Source organism: Echiichthys vipera (genome assembly GCF_963691815.1).
Source record: "Echiichthys vipera genome assembly, chromosome: X".
Classification (NCBI taxonomy): Eukaryota; Metazoa; Chordata; class Actinopteri; order Perciformes; family Trachinidae; genus Echiichthys; species Echiichthys vipera.
The window spans coordinates 46,938,309-46,963,653 of record NC_139825.1 but is presented as its reverse complement, the minus strand read 5'-3'; the positions used below and the strand labels follow the sequence as shown (position 1 = coordinate 46,963,653).

The window sequence follows — 25,345 nt, the reverse complement described above, 5'->3', positions numbered from 1 at the left end:
GCTCTCCTGTGTGTGTTTAAAGTTTAAGGAAAGTGTCTTAAACCTGCACTCCCTCTAATGTCCAGCCGGGGGTGACAAAAAGAAGTCAGTTTGTAGAGAAGTCAATGAGAAAATGGCCGTACTTTCCACTTCAGAAAAAAATTTCTTCATGAGTTCATGCTCTCAATTTCTTATTTCAAGTCTTCTTCAATAAAGCAAAATGTTTATTTTGTACATTATGGTCCCTGGGTAAGCTTAAGGGCGTGGCTACCCTGATTGACATTCTGCCATATGCTAGAGACAGGATAGAGGTTTAGCAATACATGTACACGGCACTATGTACATTAAAATAGCCATGATTTGGTTTTGGGTGTTGTCTGTGTTAAAGTCTTAGGACCTTGTACCTCTCACTGTGTATTTTCTAGTGGTGGGACACAATTAAAAAAAAAAGTATCTACTTAATTAAAAGCTTTGTAATTAATAAAAAAACATGGCGTAATAGAGTTAGCAGGGGACCCCAAAAGTCCCTTTCCCGGGCCACATTAACCAGCTCTAACTGGGGGATCCTGAGGCGTTCCCAGGCCAGTGTGGAGATATAATCTCTCCACCTGGTCCTGGGTCTTTCCCGAGGCCTCCTCCCAGCTGGAGGTGCCTGGAACACCTCCCTAGGGAGTTAGCTTGATAATTCCTGGAAAAACTCAAAAATGCAAAAACATTGCAAACCACAAACCCGCTGTCAGGAGTGAAATGCTGGCTTTCTCTTAGCATTAACTGTTAACTCGTAGTTATTATCAAAAGTACTTTCAGGTCGTGGATAGAGCACTGTGTAACCTGGTTTTCTTTAATGACCCCCTCAGCGTAGGACAGCTCAGCACTTATAAACAAACGTGCTACATCCGCTCGTCATCATATCCCTCCGACAACCTTAACTGTTGCTGAATCACAGGCAGGGTACAAGACGTTAGATAGTTCCCTTGATAACTGAACAGAACAGAATACACATTGAAGCTACAAGTAGTTCAAATTTGTAACATATTTCAGTAACCCTAAGGAGATCATCAGTTAACCAAATAGAAACCTATTGATTGTCTTTTTGCAGTTTCCCAGCTTGAGATCAATAAAGTATTTCTATTCTATTTTATTCTATTTCTCTATCCCTGAAACCATACTGTAGTGACTCATCCCTAAAGTAGTTCATGAAAACTTTTAGACTGGTTGAGAGAAAGATGATTAGTCACCATAGGGAAGATGTGAAGACTGGTATTTGTACTATTGTAATTTGCCTTTTGGAGTGACTGTGCGGAACAGAGCAATTTTTCAGACACATGTAAGCAGGCGTATTAGGCGGCTTCGTGATAGGTCACTCAGGAACACACCCACTCACCGGCCAGTTTGCACCGACAGCCAAGTACAGACACGTGTGCACATACACAGGCAAACACACTGAGTGTCCAGCACATGCTGTACTTCCACAGACTTTAAGGAGATCAAGTGTTTGCTCACAGAAACAAGTGCACAAATCCATTTAGTATGCTTGCAAAACAGCCCATGCTTGTGCAAATGCCCCCACATGCACGCATGCATGCACGCACGCACGCATGCAGGCACGCACACACACACACACACACACATACACACACACACACAGAGAGCCCACTGTATGTCATTCGAAAGTCAGACACTTGAAGTAAGTTGGAGAATGTGTTGGTGGATTCTGGAGGAGGTTTTCCCAGGACTTTGTAAAATGTGTGGTTTCATATGACTCATCTGGAGATACATTTTAAAATGATGCCTTACTGATACACATATTAGCGGTGGTGTCTGTTGTTAATTAACAAAGCACAGCAGGCAGTAAACGATGCTTTCAGCGAACAACAGTGAAAAACTTGGGTAACTGAGTCGCTCTCTTCTGATAGTTTGTGGACAGATTCTCAGATGGCTATGTAATATTCTGGATGGGCATGAAAAAAATCTTTTTACATGTTATGAGCACTTTCTTATGGGGAGAAAGGTTCTTGGTCCAGTGCAAGTTAGCATGACACATAGAGTCACAACAGCGTTTACATCCTGCAGTGTGACTGTAACATTTATAATTATGCAAGTTAAGCCCAGGTCAGACCAAAGATTCACAATGCAACTTGCAACTACTTGCAACATGCGGGTCTGCAGCATTTTGAAACCTGCCCGTTCAGACCAATGCGACGAGACGGTTTATCATCTCCATAGCAACCCCTCTCTGTACTTCCGTTCTGACCTCAAACTTTTCAGTTACACTTAAAAATGATTTGTTTTCTATTAAATAATGCACAAAAAAGTGACTTGAAAAAGCTGATATAGACCTATATATATATAACTATAAAATAATAATAATTTAAAAAAAAACAAAGAGCTATTATAAAGTAGAAAAACTCACTCTGCTTATTGGCTCTTTTTGGATTTCACTGTTACCCGCAGATCCACCCAAAGCTTTAAGGGCATAATGTTCTTCAGGGTTACATCATGCTTTGCAGTCTGTTGGTTTACAAGGCGATCAGTTCATGTTTCCGTTATCCTTAGTGCAAAAGTACAGATATTATTATGATTATAAAAGAAAAAGAGTTCATATCATCTGCTTGCTCTGTGAGGTCTCAGTCACTATTTGTGAACATGAGCAACTTGCTCTTCAACCAAGAGGCCACAGAACAGTTGATATTATTTCTGTTGTTAGTCACTGAAAAGCCTCTCCACTGAGGAAAAAACGTACATCAAAAGATTTATTTTTCTTTTAGTATGCAATGGTTTTTAAAGTAGGAACATTTTAAAGCAGTTTCAGCAAAACATCAAACTCATTGTCCTTTACCATTCTTATAACACTTCAATAAGAGGACCTTGTGTCGGCCCACTTTAGTCTGAATTTAGAATATAGTGTGAGATTTCTGGAAAAACACTGTTCATTGTTCCTCATCTACACAACACAAAAGATCTAGATCTAGACTGAATGCTCACCGTGCCGGCAAATTACCTTATGGTTCAGAAATGGTGCAGGCCAGCTGAACCTCCCACTACTGCCCCAATTATATGACCGAGCCTCAGAGAGACTAAAGCCAATGGTGAATTTGGACGGTCCTGCTAAAGCTGTAAAATCAAAATCATATCATTAAGATGTTTCCCATTAATGGTCGACAAAACACTTTAAGGATAGACTGAATGGCCCATTTAAAAACACATAAAGGATTGTGGATCATATAGGAGCAAATCTGTTTAATTGGAATTTGAAAATTAAAACGCCATTGAATTTCACTGAATATTTTTTTATTAAAATTATGTTTCTGACTGATCTGAATCTGATGATCTTCAATCATTATTATCAACTAAATTTCAGCTTTATTTTTCAACTTAACTTCAACTTAAAAGAATTAAATTAAATGTTAAAATGTTTAAAATTCCAAAAAACATTCAACAGAACAAATTCAGCGGCAAAATTCAATGTATAAAATTTGCTGGTAAACATCCTGGAATCCAGAGAAAAGCAATCTATTATAGATACTCGATCAGGTGTATGTGGTCCAGCAAGGAGAGCTGTTACAGGAATGGGTGGCTAGTTAGAAAGCTATTTTGCTAATTACACCACATACTATGGTTGTATAAACGTAAAGCGGCACACTGCCACCTTATACTGCAGTTGCTGCTCCAGTGGGAGAGCCCTGTAGTGGTCAACTTCTCCTGTTATGAGTAGAGCACTGAACCTGACAGCAGCAACAAACGCTCGCAGCTGCCCAGGGTACTTTAATCAGTGGGAGCTGATGTTTGTCTCGAATATGATAATGTTGTTTGACACCACATGGGGAAGGTCATCTCCAGCCTTCTACGTACATGAGGCAGCTGCGTAGACCAGAATTTGTGAATTTTTTAACATAAGATTTTATGAATTGGATTTTACATCTGAATTCGGTATATTAAAATTTGTAACGCTGATTTCTTTAACATTTGTGAGTTTGGCCGGAGAATCGGAGCAGCGGGGGCGGTGTTGCAGTCGCTCTACCGCACCATTGTGACGAAAAGAGAGCTGAGGAAGGCAAAGATCTGGATCTACCGGTCAATCTTGGTTCCTACCCTCACCTGTGGTCATGAAAGCTGGGTCAGGACCCAAAGAACTAGGACGCGGGTACAAGCAGCCGAAATGTGTTTCCTCAGGAGGGGGGCTGGAGTCTCCCTTAGCGAGAGGGTGAGAAGTTCAGCATCTGTGAGGAACTCGGAGTAGAGCTGCTGCTCCTTTGCGTTGAAAGGAGCCAGTTGAGGTGGTTCAGGATCATCTGGTAAGGATGAACCCTGGGCGCCTCCCTAGGGAGGTGTTCCAGGCACGTCCAGCTGGGAGGAGGCCTCGGGGAAGACCCAGGACCAGGTGGAGAGATTATATCTCCACACTGGCCTGGGAACGCTTCAGGATCCCCCAGTTAGAGCTGGTTAATTTGGCCCGGGAAAGGGAAGTTTGGGGTCCCCTGCTAAAGCTGCTGCTCCCGCGACCCGACCCCGGATAAGCTGATGAAGATGAGATGAGATGGAATTTAATTTGTGAACAGTGAAAAATAAAGGTGAGAATGAGATGTTGAAAATGTTGAGAGTTAAATTCAAAGTCAAAGCGTTCAGATACAAAATTTCAATGCATAAATATTCAGTGCTAGGAATGCATCAGCTTTTTTAATATCAATATCCAATGACACAGATTAACTTGAAGGTTTTCTTTAAAATTGAAAAGAAAGTGGCAAATTTTAGCTGCATCTGAAGAAGCCTTTAAAATGTGACAAGCCCTTGTTGGCATGTTACGACATATCTAGTCTGGAAATTCAGGCTGGATCCAGGTGTATAGTCAAGGTGGTGTTCTAGCTGGTCTCCTGGTAAGAGATGAAGCAGACTGCAGAAGGGTCATTTGCAAAATCAGATACAAACAAATGGACTTGTACTTGTACTTATGTAGCGCCTTTCTAGTCATCTGACTACTCAAGGCGCTTCACAGTGTTTGTCACATTCACCCATTCACACAGACATTCACACTGATGGCAGTGGACATCTACAGACCATCTAATCTGATCTAACCATTCATACCACATTTACACACCCATGCGCAGCACGGGGAGCAATTCGGGGTTCAGTGTCTTGCCCAAGGACACTTCAACATGTGGACCTGGGGAAGATGGGGATTGAACCACCAATCTTTTAAAAAGAGGACGACCCACTCTGCCACCAAGCCACAGCCGCCCCTAGTGCACAATGAAAAAAATACATGATCTTTGAACATTTAAAAAAGAGGGACGTCTTATTAAAACAACACAACACCAGTTTGACGGATAGTCCCCGGATTGCACACACACATCTTTTTATCCTGTTGAAAGGAGCAGTGCTTTATGTATGCAGTTAACAACAGGATCACATTCATAAAATGAGGCACACCAATTATCACTTCCAGTATGTTCAGGTTCATAGAACATCCCTGATGCCTGGAGATAGATACATGCAGAATAAGACTGTGACAATCTGCTTCATGGTGTTGCTTCTTTAAGCTGTGCTGAATCTACCAGCCCATGTCAGATTTTAATGGCTTGATGTCACTTCTGCCATCTGCTGTCTCAGTGGACTTAGAACTGAAGATTAAGGTCGAATTGAAAACAATCGATGCACAGATGGGAGTTGTGACACAAGAACAGTGAATGGCAGAGAAAACAACACTCAACAGCCTTCATCTTTTGTTCAGAATCAGCTACTTCACAGGTAACACGGGTAACCAGCGCAACTTCCCTCTCATTCAAGTGAAATACTTGAAAAAACTGCAGAGTACAGCTTGATCCCTAATAGCTAGCCGTTAGCAAATTGAGTATATTCTCTAGCATAGGTAGGGGATAAAACCAGCGCAACTTCCCTCTCATTCATCCACAGCTCATTACACAGTCGGACTCTCAGCTTCTACTGACTTCAATGGGGAAGCGTAGAGCGGGTTGTTCCACTGTAGCGAAACTAGACACTCATTGGATAAAAGCTGGGCTTTGTCCCGCCCATCGGACACTCAGCGTCTCTGGAGGTCTATGGGACAATGGACGGCAGAGGAAGATGAACCCAATTCGCACAGGGTGAAAGTCCTGTGTTTTGAGATTCATCCACCACCTAAACCTCCTTAAGCAGAGCTTTTCTGTCTTATGCTATGTCCCCTGTAATTAATATATAGAATATACATGCAAAATATATGTGGGAATCACATGAATTACTGTGAAATACTTGAAAAAACTGCAGAGTACAGCTCGATCCCTAATAGCTAGCTGTTAGCAAATTGAGTATATTCTCCAGCATAGGTAGGGGATAAAACCAGCGCAACTTCCCTCTCATTCATCCACAGTGCTTTACACAGTGGGACTCTCAGCTTCTACTGACTTCAATGGGGAAGTGTAGAGTGGGTTGTTCCACTGTAGTGAAACTAGACGGTCATTGATTAAAAGCTGGGCTTTGTCCCGCCCATCGGACGCTCAGCGTCTCTGGGGGTCTATGGGACAATGGACGGCAAAGGAAGATGAACCCAATTCGCACAGGGTGAAAGTCCTGTGTTTTGAGATTCATCCACCACCTAAACCCACTCAAGCAGAGCTTTTCTGTCTCATGCTATGTCCCCTGTAATTAATATATAGAATATACATGCAAAATATATGTGGGAATCACATGAATTACTGTGAAATACTTGAAAAAACTGCAGAGTACAGCTCGATCCCTAATAGCTAGCTGTTAGCAAATTGAGTATATTCTCTAGCATAGGTAGGGGATAAAACCAGCGCAACTTCCCTCTCATTCATCCACAGTGCTTTACACAGTGGGACTCTCAGCTTCTACTGACTTCAATGGGGAAGCGTAGAGCGGGTTGTTCCACTGTAGCGAAACTAGACGGTCATTGATTAAAAGCTGGGCTTTGTCCCGCCCATCGGACGCTCAGCGTCTCTGGAGGTCTATGGGACAATGGACGGCAAAGGAAGATGAACCCAGTTCGCACAGGGTGAAAGTCCTGTGTTTTGAGACTCATCCACCACCTAAACCTCCTTAAGCAGAGCTTTTCTGTCTCATGCTATGTCCCCTGTTTTTAATATATAGAATATACATGCAAAATATATGTGGGAATCACATGAATTACTGTGAAATACTTGAAAAAACTGCAGAGTACAGCTCGATCCCTAATAGCTAGCCGTTAGCAAATTGAGTATATTTTCTAGCATAGGTAGGGGATAAAACCAGCGCAACTTCCCTCTAATTCATCCACAGCGCTTTACACAGTCGGACGCTCAGCTTCTACTGACTTCAATGGGGAAGCGTAGAGCTGGTTGTTCCACTGTAGCGAAACTAGATGGTCATTGGATAAAAATCTGGGCTTTGTCCCGCCCATCGGACGCTCAGCGTCTCTGGGGTCTATGGGACAATGGACGGCAAAGGGAGATGAACCCAGGTCGCAGAGGGTGAAAGCCTGTGTTTTGAGATTCATCCACCACCTAAACCTCCTTAAGCAGAGCTTTTCTGTCTCATGCTATGTCCCCTGTAATTAATATATAGAATATACATGCAAAATATATGTGGGAATCGCATGAATTACTGTGAAATACTTGAAAACTGCTGAGTACAGCTTGATCCCTAATAGCTAGCTGTTAGCAAATTGAGTATATTCCCTAGCATAGGTAGGGGATAAAACCAGCGCAACTTCCCTCTCATTCATCCACGGCGCTTTACACAGTCGGACTCTCAGCTTCTACTGACTTCAATGGGGAAGCGTAGAGTGGGTTGTTCCACTATAGCGAAACTAGACGGTCATTGGATAAAAGCTGGGCTTCGTCCCGCCCATCAGACGCTCAGCGTCTCTGGGGGTCTATGGGACAATGGACGGCAAAGGGTGATGAACCCAATTCGCAGAGGGTGAAAGTCCTATGTTTTGAGATTCATCCACCACCTAAACCGCCTTAAGCAGATTTCTGTCTCATGCTATATTCCCTGTTTTTAATATTTAGAATATACATGCAAAATATATGTGGGAATCGCATGAATTACTGTGCAATACTTGAAAACTGCTGAGTACAGCTTGATCCCTAATAGCTAGCTGTTAGCAAATTGAGTATATTCTCTAGCATAGGTAGGGGATAAAACCAGCGCAACTTCCCTCTAATTCATCCACAGCGCTTTACAGAGTCGGACTCTCAGCTTCTACTGACTTCAATGGGGAAGCGTAGAGTGGGTTGTTCCACTGTAGCGAAACTAGACGGTCATTGATTAAAAGCTGGGCTTTGTCCCGCCCATCGGACGCTCAGCGTCTCTGGGGTCTATGGGACAATGGACGGCAAAGGAAGATGAACCCAGTTCGCACAGGGTGAAAGTCCTGTGTTTTGAGATTCATCCACCACCTAAACCTCCTTAAGCAGAGCTTTTCTGTCTTATGTTATGTCCCCTGTTTTTAATATTTAGAATATACATGCAAAATATATGTGGGAATCGCATGAATTACTGTGCAATACTTGAAAACTGCTGAGTACAGCTTGATCCCTAATAGCTAGCTGTTAGCAAATTGAGTATATTCTCTAGCATAGGTAGGGGATAAAACCAGCGCAACTTCCCTCTCATTCATCCACAGCGCTTTACACAGTCGGACTCTCAGCTTCTACTGACTTCAATGGGGAAGCGTAGAGTGGGTTGTTCCACTGTAGTGAAACTAGACGGTCATTGATTAAAAGCTGGGCTTCGTCCCGCCCATCAGACGCTCAGCGTCTCTGGGGGTCTATGGGACAATGGACGGCAAAGGGAGATGAACCCAATTCGCACAGGGTGAAAGTCCTGTGTTTTGAGATTCATCCACCACCTAAACCTCCTTAAGCAGAGCTTTTCTGTCTCATGCTATGTCCCCTGTAATTAATATATAGAATATACATGCAAAATATATGTGGGAATCACATGAATTACTGTGAAATACTTGAAAAAACTGCAGAGTACAGCTCGATCCCTAATAGCTAGCTGTTAGCAAATTGAGTATATTCTCTAGCATAGGTAGGGGATAAAACTATTTCATGGCAAGTGTTTTACTCAAGACCCAAGAAAGCGCAGTGTTGAGTGTGAAGTAGATTGGATGAGAGGTTCCCAAGAAATACCAAATACTGGAGGCCAAGACATTTGGGGTGGGGGTGTTATCAAAGGTAATGGTATCACCTATCAAATAACCTGCAATGCATAAATCATAATGTTCATCCTCGTGGCCATTTTGTCTCTCCTGTGTTTGAGTCACCAACTATGTTTAACTAAATAATGTAATTCTCCTCTGCGTGCCGTTCTCACCGTTAATCCTCCCCCTGACAGTGCTTTTGGTTTTGTGGTGTGTTTGTTTGTGTGTTTGTGTTTGGGTTCTGCATGTGGTGTTATACACTTGTATGTGTGTCTGTATGTGTAAATATACTCTTTTATGGATGTGTATGTGCCTTTACGTGTATGTTTGTTTCTGTGTATTTGTTCGTGCGACTATAGGAAGTTGGCGAAAAAGCAGAAGGAGACCGCCAGTAGCTCCACCCAGCAGAGGGAGATGGGTCCAGTCACCACGGCCGATAAGAGCACCACTAAAGTCAGCACCCTGCACAAAGACGACCCCTTCTCCACCTCCAACCAGGACCTCAATGGATTCAGTAAGTCAAAATCTTTGTTTCTGGCCTGAATGTTCATCATAAATCTACAGCTGGCACCATCGTCATTTTTCCTGCATAATACATTTAGCTGTAAGTTCACTGTTGTTTCACAAAGTAAAGTTTCATTTGCCCTTGTCTCTGCTAGAAAGTATGAATAAAGACCTACTCTGTCTTTGTGGCATTAATCATTTTGTCAGACTCACTTATTCAAATAGTGGACATCTCATTGTATAATAAACCTCCCCATATGTTCCTGTTTCTCTAATATCAGCAGTATGTTGTGCTGCTTCACTGGCTTCCATCTCACTTAGTGCCGTTGTAATCATTTTCTCTGTTCCTTAAACTGTGCTGCCTTAAAATTATGTGAGTGCGCGTATGCATATTGCATTGGGTATTTGCATGTGTGTCTTATGAAAGTCAGCATACTCGCATTTGCATGGCCATGTGGTTGCATATTCCCGACTCCTTCTAAAGTTGTGGTGTGTGTGTGTGTGTGTGTGTGTGTGAGTGTGTCCAGGGTAATTAGACAGGCCCCCTCAGAAGGGCATTTTTCTCTTGAAAATGTCAGACTGGCCTTTTGGAAGTGCTTGGTCGTTGAAAGCCAGGGGTACTGGAGAGGGACTAAGTAGCAAACTAATGTCACCCATAATTGCCTGCTCTCCTCCTCTAACTGTGCATGCTGCAATTCTGACGTGCAATAATGTTTTTGCATTAAAAACACTTAAAGGAGACTACTTATCTGGACCTTGGCTGTAGGATAAAGCTGTGATATTTGTAAAAGTGTTACATTTACATTGCTTTCAAATAGAATTGCTATTACGTAAAAACGAAAAAGAGCTTCCAGTTGTCTCAACCTTGGTTGTTTCAGAAACTTCAAGAGTTTAAAACTTTTTTTTACACCTTTGCTGGTTCTATGAATGAAGGTTTTGGTGTTTGGAGAATTAGGATAAACTGGAAACTGAATATATGATGCTGATGTGTGAAGTAATGGTTATTTTATAAATCAGTTATTTTCGCTCCCAGGCAGAGTTAATTGGACCTTGCTTGGGGCCAAATATAGTTTTGGCATTCAAATTGGTCCTCTTTACCGAGATATGTGAAATTAAATTTAGACTTGCCCATACGCCAATCCAGAGGGAGGCTATTCTATTATATCAGTCCATGCAGATTGTATTCACAGACTGTAACATGAATTAAAATCCCGTCTCTTTTGCTGATTGATGGCTGATTGCTGGCAATTAGCTGTCAGGTTTGCCAGAATTGGTGCCAATCTCTCTCTAACAAACATTTAAAGGGAAGAAACAAAACACACACACACACACACACACACACACACACAGAGTAGTCACATATCCAGGCTCAGTCCTGATGAGACAGAGAAAAACGCTGACACAGGGTAGGGGACCCAATAATATTTCCGCAGATGGACCCTCGCAGGGCAAATAACCTTTTTTGTGTTATTGCATTCTCACCCAGTCACTAGTTATCTTCACAGGACATTGCTGTCAAAGCACATTTATTTTGGTGTGCCCCTCACTGTATTAAAGTTGAGCTTCTTTTTTAGGCATTAGCATACAGTGCAGGTGCCATGAGATGAGAGGGATTTTTATCACAGAAGACGAGAAAATATGTTGTTGGGAGGTATTAGAATGGGGGGGGGGGGGCGCGGATAGAGAGGACAATGTCTAAGATAAAACTTAAATTATCCGCTGTAGGGAAGTTGGGTTATTGTAGCAGAAAGCAGTGGAGCAAAAACAATTCACACCAGCACATTATCATCACTTTCATTTTTTAAGACATTGGTAAAATTACATACACTGGATGAGATCTATGTCAGCTTTCAAATTGCATGTTTTTCCATATTCATCAACCTTGTATTAGTGAAATGAGTCCTCACCCCAAGTGAAGGAGTTCAAGTACCTCGGGATCATGTTCACGAGTGAGGGGACGATGGAGCGTGAGTTTGGCCGGAGAATCGGAGCAGCGGGGGCGGAGCTGCAGTCGCTCTACCGCACCGTTGTGACGAAAAGAGAGCTGAGCCGGAAGGCAAAGCTCTCGATCTACCGGTCAATCTTGGTTCCTACCCTCACCTATGGTCATGAAAGCTGGGTCATGACCGAAAGAACGAGGTCGCGGGTACAAGTGGCCGAAATGAGTTTTCTCAGGAGGGTGGCTGGAGTCTCCCTTAGAGATAGGGGGAAGTTCAGCCATCCGTGAGGAACTCGGCGTAGAGCCGCTGCTCCTTAGCGTGGAAAGGAGCCAGTTGAGGTGGTTCGGGCATCTAGTAAGGATGAACCCTGGGCGCCTCCCTAGGGAGGTGTTCCAGGCACGTCCAGCTGGGAGGAGGCCTCGGGGAAGACCCAGGACCAGGTGGAGAGACTAGATCTCCACACTGGCCTGGGAACGCCTCAGGATCCCCCAGTTAGAGCTGGTTAATGTGGCTTGGGAAAGGGAAGTTTGGGGTCCCCTGCTAAAGCTGCTGCCCCCGCGACCCGACCCCGGATAAGCGGATGAAGATGAGATGAGATGTATTAGTGACAGGGAGCAGCATGATTTACTTGAAATGTACCATTTTCAGGAACACATTCGGCTTTTTAAACAGTATATCCTTAGTACAGATCCTAAGAGTTGACTGTTGTAACTAATGTTCACCTTGAATTCCATCATTTGCGTTGGCCCTGTTTTACACTGGCAAGTTTCATCCAAAAGTATAATCAATTTTCTTGGGATTAACCTGCACATCCTTGGCTTGGTCTGCTCCAGAGCAGGGCCAGCAAGCCCAAGGCTAAAGTCGAGGTTAGCCCACTTTGGATTGTGCCAGGATTGTGCCATGAGTGAATGCTCTCTTGGCCCCAGGCTAACAGCTCCTTTAGTTTGGTGCTAAGTGCAGTGTCAAAGGTCCTCTAGAGCCCATTTACAATTGTGTCTTCATATGTCTCATATCTAGATAACATCTTAATTTGAGTAAAAACAGCCAGATAACAAAAGGTAATACATAAGTCTTGCTTTTCCAACACTAGATACAAATGTAGATACTAGCTTCTCCTCTAGTTTAAAGGCTGGTGGTGATAAAATAACCAAAACCCATGGATGACTCACACCAATCAGTCAGTTTATTTGCCACATACATTCATATGAAACACATCATTCTAGGTCTAATTCTATTCCTTTAATTTCCTTCAATGTATGCATTAAAACAGTTTTGATAATAAGGATATGTGTGTATGATGGGGACGCCCCTAGTGACCTGAGAGTAGATGCTCTTTCTGATCCTGGTGTGTCTGGTAAGGTTGTCATCTGGGTGTTTTGGATCTATAAACATTATCTTGCAGCACCTGGTGTAAATGTCCTTTACACAGGGTAGAGCACCACCTATTGTATGTTCAGAAGAACAAACCACTCATTGCAGGGCCTTGCAGTCCTCTTTGGTGTTGTTTCCATACCGGGCAGTGATATCCTCTGTCAGGATGTTCTCATACCTGAAATTTCCTCAGGCATCCAAGGCAAAATAACTACTGAGTTAGTATGCAGGGCCCCGGTCAGGCCCTCAGTGACGTGGACACATAGAGGTACCTGTTATTAAGATATAATTGAAATTAATTGAATTGACTTGAATTGACTTTAAATGAATTTAAATTGATGATGTCCACCCTCTCCACCAAGGACCCTTTGATACATGGCTGGACTATTATTGAGACCAAAGTTTTGCTCAAAATCACAAGCACTCATTTTACACATATAACACCATATCTGAAGCGACTCTCTTCCTGTGGCTTTTTAATGTGACAGGGAGAAAAATGGCAAATTTGAGTGTCACCTCAGCCCCCATTATCACAGGGAGAAGATGCTGTAAGTGGCTACTTTCACAGACCACTTGGGAGCAACGTAAGCTTTAAGAGTCATGCATTTACATCTATGCAACATCTCTCGAAATGCATCTCAAACCACCTCCCATCATGCTCATTGATTTGCAATACCCCATGCATGGAAGAAACAAAGAAAATGACAGACATGGGCAGAATAGGGGAGGCACGTTGTTATCTGCTCAGTGAGTAAAGTATGAAAGGAGGTGGAGGAGAGATTTCTTAAGCAGGACAGTTTCCATTAATGGCCACCAGTGTGGACCATAAGGTCGCTAAGGCACATAAAACAATGTGAAAATACTGCTAACATGCATGATTACTCATTGGCAGCCCAAAGCCTACAAAGAACTGATAGTTGAGCACACACACACACACATGTACAGAAGCTCTGTAAGACAGCAGTCTGGTACAATTAATAATAATAATAATAATAATACATTTTATTTATAGGCACCTTTCTAAGCGCTCAGGGACAACGTACATTTGTTAAAAACAGTGCAACACAAACAAAAATAAAAAATGGGGGGTAAAACAAAAATCCAATCAGGTTAAAATAAAAACAACACAGTGCAAATAAGATCAAAGGAAAAAGGCGATTTTTAACAGATGGGTTTTCAGTTTGGATTTGAATTGAGGGAGTGAGACTGTGATTGGACTTAAATGTTAAGAGGTGGATTTTGAAATCAATGCGGTATTACTTGGGACCCAGTGGAGCTGTTGTAGGACGAGGGTGATGTGGTGGATTGATGGGATCCTTGTGATGATGCGGGCAGCTGAGTTCTGTACTAACTGAAGTTTATGGAGGGATTTGGGCGACTGTGGCTCAGAGTAAGAGTGGGTCGTCCTCCATTCGAGAGATTGGCAGTTCGATCCCCACCTCCCCCCGACTACATGTCGAAGTGTCCTTGGGCAAGACACTGAACCCCGAATTGCTCCCCGGGCTGCGCATGGGTGTGTAAATGTGGTGTGAATGGTTAGATTAGATGGTATGTAGATGTCCACTGCCATCAGTGTGAATGTATGGGTGAATGTGACAAACACTGTGACAGCGCCTTGAGTAGTCAGAAGACTAGAAAGGTGCTATACAAGCACAAGTCCATTTGTCAGTGACACCGCAGAGAAGAGAATTGCAGTAATCGAGGAGTGACGTGGCTATGAACAAGAATAGAAGTGGTATGAGGGGTGAGGGAGTGGCAGAGGCGGTTGATGTTGCGTAGTTGAAAATAAGCAGACCAGGTAATGTTATTGATATGAGAGTGAAAAGATAGAGTACTGTTGAGGATGACACCCAGACTCTTGACCTGTGGGGAGGGGGAGACGGTGGAGTTGTCAATGGCTATTGAGAAACTCAGTCAGTTTTTGATAGTGTTTATTTGGATCAATGAGCAGAACCTCGGTTTTGTCACTGTTTAGTTTGAGAAAATTGGAGGAGAACCAGGATTTTATGGCAGTTAGGCAGTCAGCAAGGGACGAGGGTGGTAAGGTGGAGATGGGTTTACTGGAGAGGTAGAGCTGGGTGTCATCCGCATAACGGTGAAAATGGATGTTGTACTTGCGGAAGATATTGCCGAGGGGAAGAAGGTAAATGATGACAAGGAGGGACCCCAGGACTGAGCCTTGAGGCACACCTGAAGTGACGGGGGAATGCTGGGATGTGAAGGATTTGAGTTGGATGAACTGAGTGTGGCTTGAGAGGTAGGTTCGGGACCAGTTTAGTGGAGTGTGGGTGATGCCGACTGACCATAATCTATTGAGGAGGGTGGGGTGGCTGATGGTATCAAAGGCAGCACTCGGGTCGAGAAGGATGAGGAGAGTGAGTAGACCAGAATAAGCTGCCATGGGGAAGTCATTGGTGATTTGTACAAGTGCGGTGCTGGTACTGTGGAGGAGATGGAGACCAGACTGGGACTGTTTATACAGGTTGTTAAGTGATAAGTGAGAGTGGAATTGAGTAGTCACACTGGAGGAGTTTGAACCAAGATCCTGATGGATTGTCTGGATATTGGTGTTGAAGAAAGACATAAGCGAGTTACAGAAGGCAGTTGAGTACAAGTGTGGTGGTATAGAAACTGGGGACTGGGTCATCATGTTGAACAGTGAAAAGAGTGATTTGGTGTTACCTACATTTTAACAGATTATGCTGGAGTAATAGTTTGATTTGGATTTAGTAATACAGTCCTGATAGTGCAGAAAATTATTTTTGTACATCTCTTGGTGAACAGTACAGTCTGACGGTGAAGCCGTTCAAGCTTCCTGCCTTTGGGTTTCATAAGCCGGCGTTCAGACGTAAACCAGGGAGCAGAGAGGGAGAAAGAGACAGATCTAGTGGAGCGAGGAAGTTGAGGATATCATGAAGTCCTGTGTTATAGTATGAAACTAGCTGTTCAGGGGTGGATAAGTCTTCAATGTCCATGAAATTGTCAATACTAGAGGAGAGAGAGTCCGTGTTTATGTCCTTAATATTGCGAAAGGAGATGAGACGAACTAAGAGGGGACTTAGTTATGGAGAGAGTGAGGTCGACGTTGAATAAGAGGAGGAAGTGGTCGGTGATGGGGAGTTCAGCTGCTGCACAGTCAATAGAGGTGACACCAGAGCAGCATATTAAATCCAGGATGTGTCCTTTGGAGTGTGTGGGGATATGGGTGTGCTGCTGAAATCCAGAGCTCTCAAGGCAGGATGTAAAGTCTCTGGTAAGAGGATGGTTAAAACTGTCAATGTGTATGTTAAATCTCCCAGCAATATTGTGTTCGGTGAGAGAGTGTAAAGGTGTGCGAGAAAAGCAGTAAAGTCATTTAAAAAGTCGCTATTTGGTTTCAGGGAGCGGTAAACAGTTGCAATAGTTTATGAGGAGTAGGAGTAGATCGAGGCAGTTGGCAGACAGTGGATTTGAAGGAGCTGAAGGCAAGGACAGACAGCGGTGAGACTTTCCACGTATCGCGAGACATCCTCCCCGGCGGGAACAGGGGGCTTGACAGATGTAAACAAACCCCGGTGGAGTTGAGTCATTGAGTTGGGAAAGTCGTCGTTAAGCTGTTGGCGTGTCTCAGTTAAACAGATAAAATCAAACTTACGGTCACTGAGGAGATCCTGGTTGAGATGCCCCTTGCTTGTGAGTGAGCGGAGGTTTAGCAGACTGAAGTTGACAGTGGTGGTGTCGTACTTGACAGCTATGTTAGCCAACCGTGCTATGCTGGTTAGCACGCTGTGGTTGGCAACACGGCCAGTGATAGGTGGAGAGCGACGGGAGTTTTACCATATGGACTTGATTGTTTTCGAGTCCTCCGGCAGGACCCCTGGTGGATGTATCTCAGACGGGGCAGGAAAGCGATGTCCGGGTGGAGGTGTAGTGGAGTCGGCAGAGGCTCGAGCAGGTGGAAGCGCAGTCTCAGGAGCTCCACAGCTGAGTACTGGAGCAGTCCCGTCACGGGCTGGTGTGCAAGCACCAGGAGAGTCCAGGAAAGAATGGACCAAGTGTATGTCCTTAGACCACATTGTTAGCATGGGCTCGGGTAACTTAGGCTACAAGGTGAGCATTCAACATTCAAATAAGTTTAAAAGTGCTGGTGAGCAGTGGCAGCCAGTCGCGCCAGCATTCACTCATAGCTTGCTTAAAACACACAGACCTTCTGTCAGGGAGGAGCCATGTCCAGACGCATCAGCTGTAATGTCACATAATTTCCAGGTGTGTACTTAACATGCTATCTGTTGTTACCTTTGTTTTACATATGGCATTTCCATCCAGGTGCATCATATACATGTTAGGTCCACCTTTAGTTGTTGCTGCCTGCAGATACCATGATAACAGTTACCCATCAGACGTGATAATGAATATTAAAGTGAAATTCTGGCGTAAAATCATCCCAGGGTCTTTTTCGGCAAATACAGTTATCATCAAATAAGCCATCCAGACATATTTTATTTCGTGTAACAACTATTAACGGAGATATCCGGGAAAGCTGCTTATAGCCGCTAACAGCCGAATGCGGCTAAAACACTGATTAGCTCAGGGCAGCAAGTTGATGACATTAAAATAGCTTCTTTAACCACTAATATTGCTCATGATAACACCAAAACTTTGCAGTAGCATGATAAGAGTCCCGAAAAAAAACCCTGAGAGATGATTTTACACCGGAATTTCACTTTAAGTAGCCATGCGATCCGCTGGTATAGAGAGCAGCCCATCAGTCTCTTCACAATATGAGTCCATCCGACCTTATATATACACTGTTTCACCCAAGTCAGCACCTATGCATAGTCTCACTTACCTTGCCTTTCAGGGCTACCGGAAAAATGGCAACTTGCTGCAGGACCTATAGATATATGTGTGTAGTCTACCTGTGATATCTGGTGTGGATGATTGAACAGGCTTAGCTAGCATATAATATGTCATAGTCAGTGTGTGTGCGTGCGTGTGTGTGTGTGTGTGTGTGTGTGCGCGCCCCTGTGCCTCTCCCGCATACCATTTATTTATAACACTAGCCGTCTGTGTGTGACTGTGAGAGATCTTTGTGGACATAGTATCTAGCAGTCTCTGTTGAGAATGCAAGACCTGATGGTGAATCACATTGTAAGCAACGATATATCAGACCAGCTCTATTCTGTTTTATGTTTCTTACTTTATTCCCACAGTTGCCGTTTTGAACTAGCGATGGCAATTTGATCAACCACAAAGATGGATGGATTTAAGTCTAGCAAAGAAGCTAGCTTGCTAATAGTAATTTTAAGAATCAGTTGCACTGCAATGCTTTTTCCCTATACAACTCTGATCCTGATCTAGTGAAACTCAACTCAAAAAATATATGAAGAGCTCTTTTCCAAAACGAGATAAAAGCCAAATTAAAAAAAAATTAGTTTTTCATGACACTTTGCTGTATAAAGAACCTTTTCACTGCTTCATCAGTGTTTCTGCTAAATCGCTATATTTCCTTGTTTAAAATGGTCTCAAGATGCAGTTCCTTTCCAAACCGCGACCAGCGCCAAACCTATTTTTAGCCTAAATGCGATACGTCCTCTCGACCAATCAGAATTCAGTGAGTGTTCTATGCGATCCAACATGGCGGCGCTCTGAAGCGGGACAGTTTTTTGTTTCGTCCGTCCGTTCAACATGTTCAGACTGAGCCATAAAAACCATTTTGACAAGATACATTGAATATAAACCAAATGTGTGGGTCTGGGTAAAAAATGTAATTTTCCTGAAAACTATTAAAATGGATTTATAGCGTTTTGGAAAAGAGCTTCTCATCTCGACAAATGACCACAGCTACCATGTTTTCTTTAGTTCTTTTTTTACCCACAACTGCCCTTTTTGAGCCATATCAATGAATAAATTACCAATTCAGTTTGGTCTGTAATAGGTATTTATTTCTAGGGAGCTGACTTACGGAACGATATAAATGAACAGGTGAGAAATTAAAGTCATTGTCTATCACGGAATCAGATATCACAACGGCGATTGTGCCTATAGCGCACTGATAAAAAGTATTGCAATATTAAGCTATATATTTTCACTGTTCCAACTGGGTTGGGACAACTACTGCGTCAGTGTCACATTAAAAGCATTTAACAGAAGTTGATTTTTATTAGGAAGTAGGAACATGAAATGCAATTTGTTGTTGGAGAGCTTGACACTGACCGCCCTCGTTAATCAAAAACGACCTACAGAAAAAGACAATGGTCATTTTGCTTTTTTCTGCAGGCAGAAAAACTTCAGAGTAAGATAACCAACTACTTTCACTTTTACAGACTCCTGCCTTGTGCAGCATAAAATCAGATCACAGGAGCTCACAGCAGGAAGGGAATTATAGTCTGACTTCTTTATAACTGCTCCCAGTATTCTGGGACCTGAAGTATCAACCCACATTTACTGTTTCCACATTTGTAGTACGTAGAGTGTTGCCAAATCAATCAGGACCATGGGAATCAAGGAAAAAAACCTGGTTTGCTGAGGGAGAAACATTACGCATTGAAATGTGTCCATTGTTTGGGTCTATTTTGTTTGCTTAGAGAGCCCACTGAGCTCAGGCCTAGAGGCCCATAAGTTGAGGGACCCTGACTCATAAAATGTTGCAGAAAAAGCACCTAAGTGATCACAACGAGAAGCTAAATGAATGAAAATAGACACAATAACGATCACTTATAGATGAAAACAATGACAAAGACACAATATGATTTCATCTTAATGTAAAATAACCACAGAGAGAAACAAAACAATGGTGTAAAAAGCAAAGCGTCGATGCAAAACGACCAAAAAAGATGCAAAATGACTTAAACTAGATGCAAAATGACTACATCTAGATGCAAAATGACTTAAACTAGATGCAAAATGACTACATCTAGATGCAAAATGACTAAAACTAGTTGCAAAATGACTAAATTTAGATGCAAAATGACTAAAACTAGATGCAAAATGACTAAAATGACTTGCAAAATGACTAAAATGACTCGCAAAACCATCACAAAAAGATAAACTGATTGTGTGAGAGTTTTTTTCAGGGTCTGTTATAAAATTATAATTGCCTCATCCCCTTTCCAGTGGTCATCACTTAACTCTCTTAAAGTGAAGAGGGGCTAGTTTGGCCGTTAGTGGGACAAATATATTTAACCCTGCTATTCCTTAGAATGACTCCAATGAGATCCATTTGATTTCTGTTGTCCTGAAATCCGGCTTCTCCTGTGGAAGTGTCCTTGAGCGAGACTATCAAATCTCTGCCAAATCAATCAGGACCATGGGAATCAAGGAAAATAACTTGATTTGCTGGGGGAGAAACATTACGCATTGAAATGTGTCCATTGTTTGGGTCTATTTTGTTTGCTTAGAGAGCCCACTGAGCTCAGGCCTAGAGGCCCATAAGGTCAGGGACCCTGACTCATAAAATGTTGCAGAAAAAGCACCTAAGTGATCACAAAGAGAAGCTAAATGAATGAAAATAGACACAATAATGATCACTTATAGATGAAAACAATGACAAAGACACAATATGATTTCAACTTAATGTAAAATAACCACAGAGAGAAACAAAACAATGGCGTAAAAAGCAAAGTGTCGATGCAAAACGACCAAAAAGGTTGCAAAATGACTAAAACTAGATGCAAAATGACTAAATCTAGATGCAAAATGACTAAAACTAGATGTAAAATGACTAAAACTAGTTGCAAAATGACTAAATCTAGATGCAAAGTGACTAAAACTAGATGCAAAATGACTAAATCTAGATGCAAAATGACTAAAACTAGATGCAAAATGACTTAATCTAGATGCAAAATGACTAAAACTAGATGCAAAATGACTAAAACTAGATGCAAAATGACTAAATCTAGATGCAAAATGACTAAAATGACTTGCTAAATGACTAAAATGACTCGCAAAACCATCACAAAAAGTTAAACTGATTGTGTGAGGGTTTTTTTCAGGGTCTGTTATAAAATTATAATTGCCTCATCCCTATTCCAGTGGTCATCACTTAACTCTCTTAAAGTGAAGAGGGGCTAGGTAGTTTTGCCGTTAGTGGGACAAATATATTTAACCCTGCTTTTCCTTAGAATGACTGAGATCCATTTGATTTCTGTTGTCCTGAAATCCGACTCCTCCTGTCGAAGTGTCCTTGAGCGAGACTCTGAACCCCTAACTGCTGCTGATGAACAGGTTGCATGGCAGACTCTGCTTTCAGCGTGTGAATGTGTTGTAAAGTGCTCTGAGTGGTCGGTAGAATACAAGAGTTGTATGAAATGCAGTCCACTTACCATTCACATCCTGTTCTCCCCTTTCTGTCACGCACTGTCCCTCTGCGTTGGTTCATTGCCTTCAGTTTGAACCGTCATTCTTTACACGAGCCACACAATCAGTTGCGTGTATTGATCAACATTGAGAGAAATGTCATATTTAAGTGCACGCTCATTGAGACGAAACCACTTTTGTGTTTCACAATTCAATATCGGTAGCATTGATGGTGCCATTAGTGTTATCGGATTGTTCATAGTGCTGCTGAATTTGGAGTATTGATTTTCCTTTGTGTGTGTTTTCATTGTTAATTGTGTCCTGAGATGATTGATTGTTGTTTTGTAGATGAGGTCACTGACCTATTCCTCTTCTTCTATCTCCTCGGCCTTCTCCTTCATGTCCTTGTTTTTCCTTCTACCATCATCTTGTCTCCCATTTCCTCATCTCCTTCCTGTTATTTTCACTTTCTCTCTTCATTCACCCCCCCCCCCCCCCGCCCACACCTGCCTTTCCCACCCCCCTTTTCTTTTTGTTTCCTTGTCCTCCTAATCACCTTCTTTTCCTCTCTTCTCCACAGCCTCCCCCTCTCCCTGCTCCTTCTCTGTGCAGGGAAGCAAGACACTGCAGAGCAAATCCCTGCTTAATTCCTACTACTCAGGTACACAACTTGGACACACACACTCTCACAGTCAAATAATCTTTGAAGATGCTTCAGGCAATGACTCAGTGGATGTAGAGAGTATCCTGCAGCTGCAATTGCAACTCAACAAACTATCCCTATTAATGACACTGTGGAGAAACTGAGAAACTATGTTCCAAGGAGCCTGCTTAGGTTGATTGGATGATTTTTGTGCACTTGCCGGGTAGTGGATACTTCGGCTGAAAAAGAACGTACTGCAGCTCTTTAAAGTGTTATTACGGCCCTGAATCACCCCATGGTCTATTTCGGCACTTCCATACATGAAATAAGCCATCAAGACAGTTTATCCGTGTAACAGCTATTAACGGAGAAATCCAGTAGAGTCACTTAGGGCGCACTCACACTGTCCTTCCGCACCGCGCCCCGGGCTTTAGGGTACTTGTCCCCCCCCTCCCTCTCCCCCCGCGCCCCAGGCCCCTTTGTACTCACACTGCCTGGGCCTCGTGCGAATGCTTCTTGCTGTCGATACGTCATCACGCCGTAACACGTCACACGCATTGATGACGTCATCGCGATGCGTCGCTTTGGTTACAAATCTTTCCATAGACCTCTGAGTTTTTGTGCGTCTTGTCGACTGTTTTTGAATATTTTCATCGACCAAATCTGCAGTAAACACTCCACCTCCGCATCACACCAACGTGAACCTTTCACCGCCATTGTTGTTGTTGTTAAATGTCCGCACATGATCCCTCCTTCTTTTTTCTATGTCCGAACAGGCGCACATAAAGGACATCAGAACCGCCGTAGGCCTCGTGCTCGTGCTCGTACACGTGTGCACGCTCTTGCTCCTACATCTACAAAAGCCCACCTCTCTCAGACGGTCAGTGGACGGGCAGCAGTCCACAGTTATGCGCGGAGTGGGTGCACTCACACTGCTCAAACGCACTAGGCTTTAGCTGAAAAAACGGTTTTGGCCCGGTGCGGAAGGACAGTGTGAGTGCGCCCTGACTGAGGACAGGCGTTTGTTTGACGCATCCACCACCCCGACCTCCTCACTTCGTGCACCTTTGTTGCGCTACTTGCGGAGCACTTGCTCTGAGTGTCTAATATTGCCGAGGATGGGATACCAGTTGAAAGCCTGGTGCTCATAAGTGCCTTTGCATCAGTATCAAACTAAGGCTGTGATAGAACAGCAGCATTTGATGCCCTGGAAATGACAACAGCCTGGTGTTTCAACAGTAAACATGTTAATCAGTCCTTATTGTTTCTGACTGAGCATTTGTGTTTCTTTCTTTGTCATACTGATTTTGTGTGCAGTGTCTAAAGAGCCAGTTCCAGCCACAACTTCTATAGGTGAGTCAAAACCTTTTCATTTCTTTCTCTTCTTTTACAAACTATGATAGCTGTGGTTAGTAGCTCCTAGTGTAATACAGCTCTTACCTGTGCTTGCATGTGTGTATCTTGTTGTACATGTTCATGTGTGTCAATTTAAAACAAGTGAAGCACAAGTTCACGCAAAAAGTTGTATCACACAATTTCGGGTATACACTCTCAGTCACTCTCTCTCTCTGTCTCTCTCTCTCTCTCTCTCTCTCTCGAACACACACACACACACACACACACACAAACACACACACACACACACACACACACACACACACACACACACACACACACACACACACAGGTATAAGTGCTGTAGTGACATTTGTCTGCCAGTCTTATTTTATGGGATTGTTCCTGTTTTATGTGATAATGCTTATCAGCCAGCTGCCAGCGAGTCATCTTCCTGCCACACCTCCTCTTATTGGTCGTCTTTCTTCTCACTCCTTTCTTTTTACACTTCTATGTTCTGCCCATTCTTCATACTGCTACATATATGCTACTTCCTTTTCCATCTTTTTTTAATTATTTATTACATGTTATCTTATTCATTTTTATAGTCATCTCTACTATTCTTTTGTATTATTACACGTACTATCCCTAAAGCAATTTCAGTCAAAAGCAACTGGACGTGGTTATTTGTCTGAAAGACGTTTCACCTCTCATCCAAGAGGCTTCATCAGCTCATGTACACATCTGACCAGGACCAGGCTGGGACTGGTCCAACTACCTGGTGTGAGATCCAGGTATTTAACCTCTCACAAGGCCGATGATGTCACTGAAAAATGTTTGTGCTCCAAGTGCAAACGACTGCCATTAGAGTGACAGTCGTTGGTGGGCAGTATGTTTCAACTTTGTTAGTGCTCTATTGGTTTATAACGACAAGTCGTTGGAGTCATAGGGGGGCATTTGTGAGTAGTTGTTCTTTGAGGTTAGATTGTTGAATGAAGGGATGAAAGGGCAGCATTGTAAACTGGAGATAAGTGGTGTCTCAGACCTCCTCCTCTGTTTAGCGATGGTTTCTCTACTTTTACATAGATTATTGCACACCAATTTGGGTCGGCAACCCTTAAAATGGTGCGGAAACATGAAAGATTGGCTCAGAAAATTGCAGATTACAGGAACCACCTACGGTTTAGTCTGAGATACAAACAACAAAGGCTTACACCAACTAGCCTATGCTTGAATTCCACTATGAGAGGGCATAGCGTGGCGAAATCATAGAAAAGGCTCAAAACCAACTCCTCAATGACCAAATAAGACAGGTCAATTTCACTATCGAAGGGCTAAAAGAGAAAGCGGACCTCTCACTACAGAAACTGACATCAATCTTACCGGTTTCAATCACAGAGAAATTTGTGGATTTCCCCCAGAAAGCCCAACTATCTCAACACAAGAGCAAAAAAAGACAAACAAAGAAATGTCCCAATATACAATCCCGGAAAACTGACAAAAACACAAAAATACTGTCCGCACAAGCAGCGAGCAGCGGCGAATGCCCCTGACTTGAATGCGGCTCCGCCGATACAGTGAGCGGCGCTGGCACGGTGGACTCTGATGGCGCGGTGGACTCCGCATTCTGCCCGGTGGGCTTGAGTGGAGAAAGGAAGGCTTGAAAGTTCTGGGGGTGTATTTGGAGACTGAGGGCTTTCAAGCAAAGAACTGGGAGGGAGTGAAGGAAAAGGTTTACAAAGGTTAAATAAATGGTTGCTACCCCAGCTGTCCTTTAGAGGAAAAGATTTGGTTACTAATAACTTGGTTGCCTCAACCCTTTGGCACATACTATCAGCTTTGACACCACCTAGAGGTCTGATCAACGACATCCAAAGGGATATTGTTTTTTTCTGGTTGGGTCGGCATTGGGTCTGGGCCGCAGTCCTTTATCTGCCTGTAGATGAAGGTGGACAGGCACTTGTGAATTGCTAGCCCGCAAAATAGTCTGAGGGAGGCTGGTTAAACAAAGGTGGGCCATTTAATGAAAACATCGTCTGTGGATAACATTAGAGCCCACTGCAACGTCTCCTCTCTCAGGCTGGTCACCAGAGTGGTGAGAGAGGTTTCGTGCTGCCACAGTCCCTGCAGGCTCTTGTTGAAGATGCCATC

The 25,345-nt window shown here is 43.1% G+C and overlaps 1 protein-coding gene across 1 annotated transcript in view; it reads left to right on the top strand.

Annotated features, from left to right (window-relative positions):
- The window catches only part of ptprt (protein tyrosine phosphatase receptor type T), a gene marked incomplete at its 3' end in the record, with an annotated part of 451,455 nt that overhangs the window by 333,825 nt on the left and 92,285 nt on the right, over positions 1-25,345 (top strand). The window contains exons 20-22 of the mRNA XM_083939813.1: positions 9,484-9,638; positions 21,797-21,877; positions 23,177-23,212. Of these exons, the coding sequence (XP_083795939.1) occupies positions 9,484-9,638; positions 21,797-21,877; positions 23,177-23,212 (272 nt within the window). The remainder of the gene's footprint in view (positions 1-9,483; positions 9,639-21,796; positions 21,878-23,176; positions 23,213-25,345) is intronic.